This window comes from Triticum aestivum, chromosome 6D (genome assembly GCF_018294505.1).
Source record: "Triticum aestivum cultivar Chinese Spring chromosome 6D, IWGSC CS RefSeq v2.1, whole genome shotgun sequence".
Lineage (NCBI taxonomy): Eukaryota > Viridiplantae > Streptophyta > Magnoliopsida > Poales > Poaceae > Triticum > Triticum aestivum.
In genome coordinates, this window is record NC_057811.1 from 368,633,342 (window position 1) to 368,641,791 (window position 8,450).

Sequence of the window (8,450 nt, forward strand, 5' to 3'; positions counted from 1 at the left end):
AAGTTAGGCGGCGTCGCACGGCACGGCACGGCTCGGCATCGCCGTCCGCCCACGCCGGGTGGAGGAGGCCGAGCCGACCATGCGTCCCATGACTCGTTCCTTCCAGAAGCTACCGCACGAGCTTTTCCACGCGCGCGAACGGTCCAAACACGTGCCGACCTCCCCCCGTCAGCTAAACGCACCCCGCCGTCTCTCTCGGGCCTCTGACCTCAGACGGAGGCCGGGACGTCACCGGGTAACCGTATCGCCGGCCATGTCGAGCATCTCCTGCGTCCGGCAGCCGCATTAATGGGGGGCTGCCTCTGTGCTGAGTGTCAGAGGACTGGCTCGAGTGAGTGAATGATGAGCCACTCAGCCAGATCAGTGCCTGGCTCTGCGGCATTGGGAACACCAAAACATGGCCGAGCTGAGCAGCATTCTTATTTTTATTACATGGCCCGTGCACGTACATGAACACCACCGCACTGGCCTCCTGCTCCACACACTACGTGATACATTTATCTATCATCTATGGGCACATTTACGATCTACTTAGTGCCATAAGCCTCATAACCATATGGGCATGGAGTTTACTACAGTGATATTGCAAAACTTAGTCGTCGTCATGGAGCTGCAAGTTACTTACAGTATAACGGACGCTACGGTTTTACCGGTGGTAACTAGCTATAACTGAAGAGTCTGCAACAAACTGAAAGTCACACGCTATAGTATGTGCTCACTGCTCGTGCCCCTCGACGGCGGCACGGGGCTCGCCGTTCACGGCGCGCAGCCATTACCTTCTTGGCTATGTCACGTGTACAGTACGCTAGAGTGTTGATCAGGGCAGGCATGGCATGTGCGCTGTCCTAGTACTCCACGATGAGGCTGCCGAACGGCGACCGGTGCGGGATGCCCTTGCGGCGCTTGTTGCCGGCGCGGTAGCTGCTGGAGGTGGCCGGCGGGGTCGACGGCGAGAAGCTCTGCACCACGCTGCTCCTGTCGCTGCTGCCGCCGCTGGTGCTCGTGCACGAGTGCTCCGAGTCCGACCGCGCGTCCTTGACCGCCGCTCTCTTCTTCTTGCCACCGCCGCCCACGCCGCCGTGCTTCTTCCTCGGCCGGTGCCCGCCGGACGTGCCTACGATCTGCGGGGAAGAAGACGCCGTGCTGGTTACAAGCTTGCAATGCGCCAGGCCATGGCCGAAGCTTGGATTGTAAGGAGAACTGCATGCATACTTTGCATCCGAGGGAGCAGAAGCGGAACGAGTCGAGGAGGCTGCGCTCGCAGACCTCGCAGGTGTTGGTGACCCCCTTGCCCGGCCTCGGCTGCGGGCGCTCGTTGAGGAACACCACGCGCGCGCTGTTGATGATGTACGTCTGCACGCCGGTGATGTCCAGCACCCTCTGTATCTCCGACACCCGGATCACGTCGTGGTACGACGACCTCCGAATCTGCTCCCGCGCCGCGTCCCGTGCACACACGCATCAGTCAAGACCAGCATGAATCGATAGAGCAGGGGAGGAAGGGGGACACAGGACGCCGGCATTGGAGAATGGTCTACTGACTGACCTGGATGGCGTGGTGGTCGCGGTGGTGGGCGAGGCAGAGCGAGCAGAGCGCGCCGTTGATGCAGTCGAGGCAGTACATGTTGCACTCGCTCTTGTGCGCGTCGGCGTGCGCCCGGCATTGCACGAAGAAGCTCGTCGCCAGCAGCGGCTTCAGCCACGGCGGCCACCGCTGGTTCCCCGCCTCCTCGTCACGCCCCGCTCCTCCCTGCACGCCCAACATTGCAGTTCCAGTCCGGCGCCGCCATTAGGACCGGTCGAGGACCAAGAAACACAGCAGCAGGAAAGCATCAAGAAGATCAGTTTACCGTGGCGGCGCCGCCGCTCTTGAGCGCAAGAGGGGACGCGTGGTCTATTGCCATCCTGCGCCGGCGAAACGAGAAGGAAGAATGTGGATGCGGGAGAGCAGGGGAGGAAAGAAAATGCTTTGCAAGAAAGCGGCTCGCCGGCGCAGGAGCGCGGAGGCTTTGTAGGCCGAGGTGGAGGAAAAGTAGCGCGGCACTTGTGGCTTGTGGAAAGTGAAAAAAATGGGAGGAGGAAGACTCGGCGGGTACTTGACAGTGAGCTCTCGGGCCCGTTCTTATCGACTCGTCGCGGGCCCGGGCCGTCTCGCGAGTCGCGACCCGGCAAGCACACGAATGACCGACCGGTCGAATCGCAAATTGCAAATCATATATAGTACTCCCTCCGTCCGGAAATACTCGTCGGAGAAATGGATGTATCTAGATGTATTTTAGTTCTAGATACATTCATTTTTATGCATTTCTTCGACGAGTTTCGACGAGTATTTCCGGACGGAGGGAGTACTCGCGTGATCCGGCGGGAAATTGTGATCAATCCTCTCTAAACAGGGAGGGCACGCTTCTTTTGCGAGTGCTAAGCAAAGGCACACAACCGCTTTTTCAAGACGTGCTACTCCGTCCATTGCCACTGCACTAGTAAGTGCCACACTGCTACTGCACTCCCTCCATTCATTACTACATTGAGTCGTATCTTGGCTCCGCGTCGATGCCCCTCTGGGAGATTCCATCGCATTTGCCCAACACTTATCTTTCTCAGGCTCTCAGCCCCCAAATAGGCGGTGCAAAACAGTAGCGAAAGCCCACGTTTTCTCGGCTCTCAAAAGCGAAGAGAGAAAAATGGCACAAAAGTTACCACTAACGACGCCATTGCCGCACCTAATGCGTCGCCCATTGACCAGCCCCGCGCCATTCTCCCCAAGCAAGTGGATCGAAAGGGATCGGATGCAGCCTCACTCACTCACCCGTGCATGCGTGTACCGCCATATATACTAGCATATCTCGTCGATGCTCGCCCGCGTTCTGGAAGCAAGCATGGCCTCGCCTTTAATTTCTCTAGTGGCCGAACGGACGTGTCTCGGGCTCGGCCGGCGATGATGGAACCACCCATGCCCTCCCGGATTTCTCGATCGAGCGGTCCGTTCCGTCCCGTGCTCTGCCGTCACCGATTCGGCAAGATGATGCTACCGGTGCACGGTGGTTCGGTCACCCACTCCTGTAACGTCCCAACTAGTATCTTGCTACTAGTTGCTACCGCCTGGTGCTGTGTCTGTGTGCACACCGATCTCTGCCGTTGAGGAGGCTAATGGGCTCACGTTTTGTTCATTGCACTGCCTATTCTTGTGCTTCTTGCACTGATAATATCGCAAGATTCATGTGTGAAGAAACGTATCAGCTGCTGGACTAGTAGATATTTACTCGGTGCAAGATATCGTGAGCGATCACTGTCAGGTCACAGGGAAAATAAGCTCCGAATACACCGCATAGATTAGTCCCGCAGCGGTTATACGTCCGCGTCGTCTCCTTGGAGCCGCTCGTAATCTCTTCGCCGATGGCGACGAAGAATCACGGTCTATTATTTTCTACAGAGCGACGAGCCAACTTGCTAAACCGTGGGCCCGCCTAATCGCGGAGACGAGCAGGCAGGCGTTGACAACTTGACATGTCGGAGTAGCTTTAATTTGTTCCGCCCACCGAGAGCTTTTCGTTCGAGTCGAGTCGAGTCCATTCTGCTGAGTTGTATCGAGTTTCGTAGGCGTGGACGGATTGGCGTTGCGTGAAGCATCACGGCAACTCAGTATACATGGCCGAATTCCTGATTAAGTCTTCTGCGCAGTGGCAGGCCCCTGGCTTACGGGTCTGAGCTACTACTCTATTATCTGTCGCATGTCCAAAGAAATCGCGTGTAGTCTCGCCCAATGTGCCAATAATTTGATAGACTTTGGTCAGAAGCGTAATAATCTCGTTAAGGTGACTGAATGAACTTTGCACCTTTTGTATTTGCTCTGAGCTTCTTGCCCGTTTGTGCACTGAGCAGCAGTTCATTGCCAACCTCCACTAGACCCGTAACTCTGCGCCGTGCATGCTCAGATCATCCACTGCAAGTATCCGGTCTTGCTAGTGGGATGGCACGTTGGCATCTCTCCTGTTCGGGGGGCACCTCAAAAGCGGGCACCGGCATGCATAAAGCCCGCCAATAATTTAAAAAGCGGTGCATGCATCGCATCAGCATACGCTGCTGCTGGGTTGGTCAGTTCCTGATTCCTCCGGCGCTAAGTCATTCCCAAAACTGTATTCTCTCGGCGGCAACACCGATCCTGCCGGAACGATCCATCTGGAAAGACGCGCTATCCCGGGCTCTTCTGAGTTAGAGTATTAACGAGCGCACAGTGATTTCCGCTTCTTCGTCCGAATCTGAGGGCACGTGATTTCCGCTGTCAAACGGACAAGTTGAAGTCGATGGTTCTTCTCTTATCGGTAGCCACGTAATAAAGTGTAAGCAAGGATTTCGTAGGCATTGCGTGCTGATGCTGCCCATGGCGGCTGCCGAGCAACGGGGAAGTGGTCGCTTGCGGACGGCGAGGTCGCCGCCGCATTGTCTCAGTCAAGTGGCGTAACATGCTAGAGAGAAAAAGAAAAACTGAAGGAAAAAATCTGCACGGATCTTAATGTAAGATTTCACGGATATAGCATCGACTGAGAAGTCTCAGTCGACTGAGACTTAGGGAGACTGTTTTCTTATGTACAGGAGAAGCTCTACTATTAGAGTGTAGAAGGGAATAATGAGGGAAATTGGCGTGATGCGATGGATTATTGCCCCATCAGCAATGTTCTTACAGTAGCTTTCATGCAAGAACTCCACCCCCACACGCCCGTCGTGGGACATAACAATCTAGCTAACTACTCGTCATTGCCCACGCAACTAAACCTCCAAGGAAGGTGCCGAAGTCACCTTTGAAGAGGCCAGCTGATTTCCATGCTCTACCTTCATTTTCAATCTTCGAGATCACCACCGGAACCGAGGGTGTTGCTCCATCGAAGACGATGGCATTCCTGTGCTTCCAGAGCTCCCACATGCCTAACAACAAGAGAGTGCAGACGTCCTTGGTCTTGATGTCTGGCGCCATGCACGAATTATACCATTGTATCAGCTCCGCATCTGCCGTCGGTGTCCACTATGGCTTGCCTAGTGCCGTAAAGATCGTGCACCATACCGATCTGGCCAGCACACACGTGACCAGGATGTGATTGATGATCTCACTGCACTGATCGCAGAAGGGGCATGCATGCTGGCGAGGTAGTTCGCGTCATGCTAAGCGATCCGAGGTCCAACATCTGTTCCGGGCGGCCAACCATGCAAAGAATTTGCACTGTAGCGGGCTTTGGATTTCTAGGCGCTGACCGGATATGGAGCTACTTCCAAACCCCAAAACTTGGATGCCTAAGCTGAGCTTGCCGAGTAGCACCCATAGTCTTCCCATGCCCATCGAATGCAGTCATTGCTCCCATCTGTTAGCTCAAATGTGTTGGTCTTGTCCCAGAGTAGCAAGAACTCCTGTAGCACATCATCATCTATGTCAGGGCGACCATCCAAAGCCCAAGAGCCCGCCTAGAGTGCTTCCCGAACCGTTCTGTTCGCACGAATTCTGGGCAGGATGCGCGCTTAGAGCTTGGGTGCCAGCTCCTAAACTCTATAGCCCAGGATCCACCGGCCCTCCCAGAATAGCGCGCTCCAGCCGTCACCTACACGTGTGATCACTGTTGTTCTGAAGATCGCCATGCCTCCTCCGGTACTTTGATCTCAAAGCCCTTCCATGGCCTAGAAGTGTCTGTATGCTGCAACCACGACTAGCGAGCTTGGAGGGCGTAATTTAGCCAGTGCAAGTTTGGGATGCCAAGTCCACCAGCCCATCTAGGCGTACACACCGTTGCCCAAGCTACCGTGCCTTACCCGTCGTTAGCCTCATCTTTGCCGCACCACAGGAATCCTCTGCAGCTGCAGGTCTTAATGATGGCCTTGATCGTCTTCGAGGGGAGGTTTTGTGCTAAGATGGCGTCAATGGGAATTGCACACAGGACTGATCTCACGACCGGAAGTCTGCTACTTTTCAGCAGTGTCGCACCCCTCCATGAGGGCAGTTTGTCGCGCAATGTGGAGGATTGTTGTTATTGAGCCTTGAGGGTAAGTATATATAGATTACAAGACTTGGAGGGCAAGATGCCTCTCCTAGAGATAAGGTTGGAATCGTATAGGAAAGAATACAATCAATCTTAACAAATCCTAGCCTACTATAATGTATACTCCAACACCCCTGCAGTTGTAGCGGTAGCGTCATGGACGATCAAACTGGAGAGAAACTGAAGGTAGAAGCCGATGGGTTCGCAGCCCCCTCCCCCGCAGTCGTAGCGGAAGCGTCGTGGACGATGTCACGTCATGGATGCGATGACGGTAGAGGAAGCTGACGAGTTTCTCAAGCGAGGTGATAGCGCTTTGTGGCAATGTTGGGGCGTTATGTCGGGTTTGCCAAGCCCGGGGACACGTCGTGGACGAAGGCATGCGTAGGTGTTGTCAGCACCGAGCATGCGTGAACGGACGAAATCGATGTTGACGAGGCGTCGTACCAGGCTTGCCAAGCCCGGGGACACGTTGTGGATGAAGGCACGCGTCGGTGTTGCCAGCACCGGGCATGCATAGATGGGGACCTGCACGAGTTGTATGCCATGTCGAGGGGGCTAGAAGAGAATGACTCGACGAGGGTTGCGGCTCCAATCGACGTGGGGTCGATGTCACCCGCGGTTGTCAGAGTAGATGAAGTGGTCGGGGTAGATGACGGCGACACTGGCGATGAGCCGATGTTGGACAAAGACGAAGAGGTGGAGTGGCGGCGTGGCTCTGGTGAGCGAGTGGCAGCGGCACGAGGAATAAGACGGCAGTGGTGGCCTGAGGAGGCAGTGGCAGCGGCACGAGGAATAAGACGGCAGTGGTGGCCTGAGGAGGCAGTGGCAGCGGCTAGGTTAGGAGTGCAGCGGCGGTGCTCGAAGTAGGCGAGGAAGAACCCGACATCGTGATAAAGACCGGCGCGGACGGTGGCATTCCCGCGCCCAGGAAGGCGACGCGGCGCATACCACGTAGAAGTCAACGTGTAGGGACGGAGGAGTGGACCGCGTGCCGCGCACTACGGCCTGAAGGGGTGGCGCAGTGGCAGCCCGCAGGTCGGGGCAACGACACGGAAGACCATGGGGCGGTGGTAGGGACCGCATGCCACGTGCTACAGTCCGAAGGGGCGATGCAGCGGTAGCACAAGGGTCAGTGCAGCCGTGAGACGACGTCGACCGCGTGCCGCGACGCTAGGACCCGAAGCGGTGAGACAACGGCAGCGTGCGGATCGATGCAATCGCGGAGACTGCCTTGGGGCGGCAGCGTGTACTATGGGCCGCGGCGCTATGGCTCGCAGGAGCGACGCAACTGCAGCGCTCGGGTCGGTGAAACCGCGGGGACGACCTTGGGGCGGCGGCGTGGACCGCGTGCCGCGACGCACGGGGCAGTGCAGTCGCGAGGAGAACCACGGGGCGGCGGCGCTGCGGCTCGACGGGGTAACGCAATGGCAGACCGTTGCTCGATTGGTGGAGGGGCGTGCTGTACTCGACGACGATCCTCACGGGATCTCGAAGGTGCACACAATCGACGGCCCAGGTCGGTCGCACGACGCAGATGGGGCGGATCATGGGCTGACATGTGATCAATCCGATCACGCGCGAGGTCGGGGACGCGGGGTGGTAGCATAGTCCGAGATGAAGCCGGCAATAACGACCGACGTGGGACGATGTGCGGACGAGCACGTCAGCACCAGCACTCGGGCGTCCAACGCAGCGCCGACGGCCGAGCAGCAAAGCCCGAGCGGCCAACGCAGCACCAACGCTTGAGCGGCCAGGCCTGAGCGGCGAACGCAGCACCGTGCAGAGGTGGTCGTACAAATACGCGGCGGAGGCAGGAGGTAATGAAGGAGTCCCGTTCGAAGCAGGGCAGCGACGGCAGGCAGACGCACGGACGATAGCCGTGGCAGGCCGCCGCGATGCGCGAGGCCGCCATGTCGAAGAAGAAACTGGGTGGTTGTGCCGATGTCGGAGTAGAGCCGCAGGAGGGTCGACGGAGGCAGGCGGGCGACGCAAATCAATCTTAGATCATAAAACCAAAAAGAAAACGACGATCAAGACGACGTCGAGAGAGAGAAAAACCTGAATTAAAGAATTAGGAAAACAACTCTCTAGGGCAGCCGATCAACTGGATCGGCGGACAAACCCTAGGTACGGGCGGCGCTATCCCCGGTGGCGATCTTGGAGATCGACCGCCCCGAGGGTGGCGCAGTGCGAAAGCGGCGGTGGTGGCTGGGTTTTGGATCGGAGTTAGGCTGATACCATGTACAAGGGAATAAAAAAGGAAAATTGACGTAATGTGGTGGATTGTTGTTACTGAGCCTCAAATGCAAGTATATATAGTGTACAAGACTTGTTGGGCAAGATTCCGCTCCTGGAGATAAGGAAGATCCGTATAGAAAAGAATACAATCAATCTTACCAAATCCTAGCCTACTATAATCTATACTCCAAC

At 56.5% G+C, this 8,450-nt stretch overlaps 1 protein-coding gene across 1 annotated transcript; it reads right to left on the reverse strand.

Annotated features, from left to right (window-relative positions):
- Nucleotides 1-407: 407 nt before the first annotated feature.
- LOC123145144 (protein RGF1 INDUCIBLE TRANSCRIPTION FACTOR 1) lies at nucleotides 408-2,102 on the reverse strand. Its single transcript, XM_044564473.1, has 4 exons — nucleotides 1,851-2,102; nucleotides 1,547-1,750; nucleotides 1,213-1,428; nucleotides 408-1,121 (listed from the first exon to the last, which is right to left on the reverse strand). The coding sequence occupies exons 1-4, from the start codon at nucleotides 1,902-1,904 to the stop codon at nucleotides 846-848; spliced, it is 750 nt and encodes a 249-aa protein (XP_044420408.1). The 5' UTR covers nucleotides 1,905-2,102; the 3' UTR covers nucleotides 408-845.
- Nucleotides 2,103-8,450: the final 6,348 nt, after the last annotated feature.

What these genes read in the sequence shown, in the direction of transcription:
- LOC123145144 (XM_044564473.1), bottom strand. Translation starts at nt 1,904, where the DNA reads ATGGCAATAGACCACGCGTCCCCTCTTGCGCTCAAGAGCGGCGGCGCC. An exon ending in AGAGCGGCGGCGCCGCCACG is followed by an intron (nt 1,751 to 1,850) that starts GTAAACTGATCT and finishes TTGGGCGTGCAG; the next exon opens with GGAGGAGCGGGGCGTGACGA. An exon ending in GCGACCACCACGCCATCCAG is followed by an intron (nt 1,429 to 1,546) that starts GTCAGTCAGTAG and finishes GCGCGGGAGCAG; the next exon opens with ATTCGGAGGTCGTCGTACCA.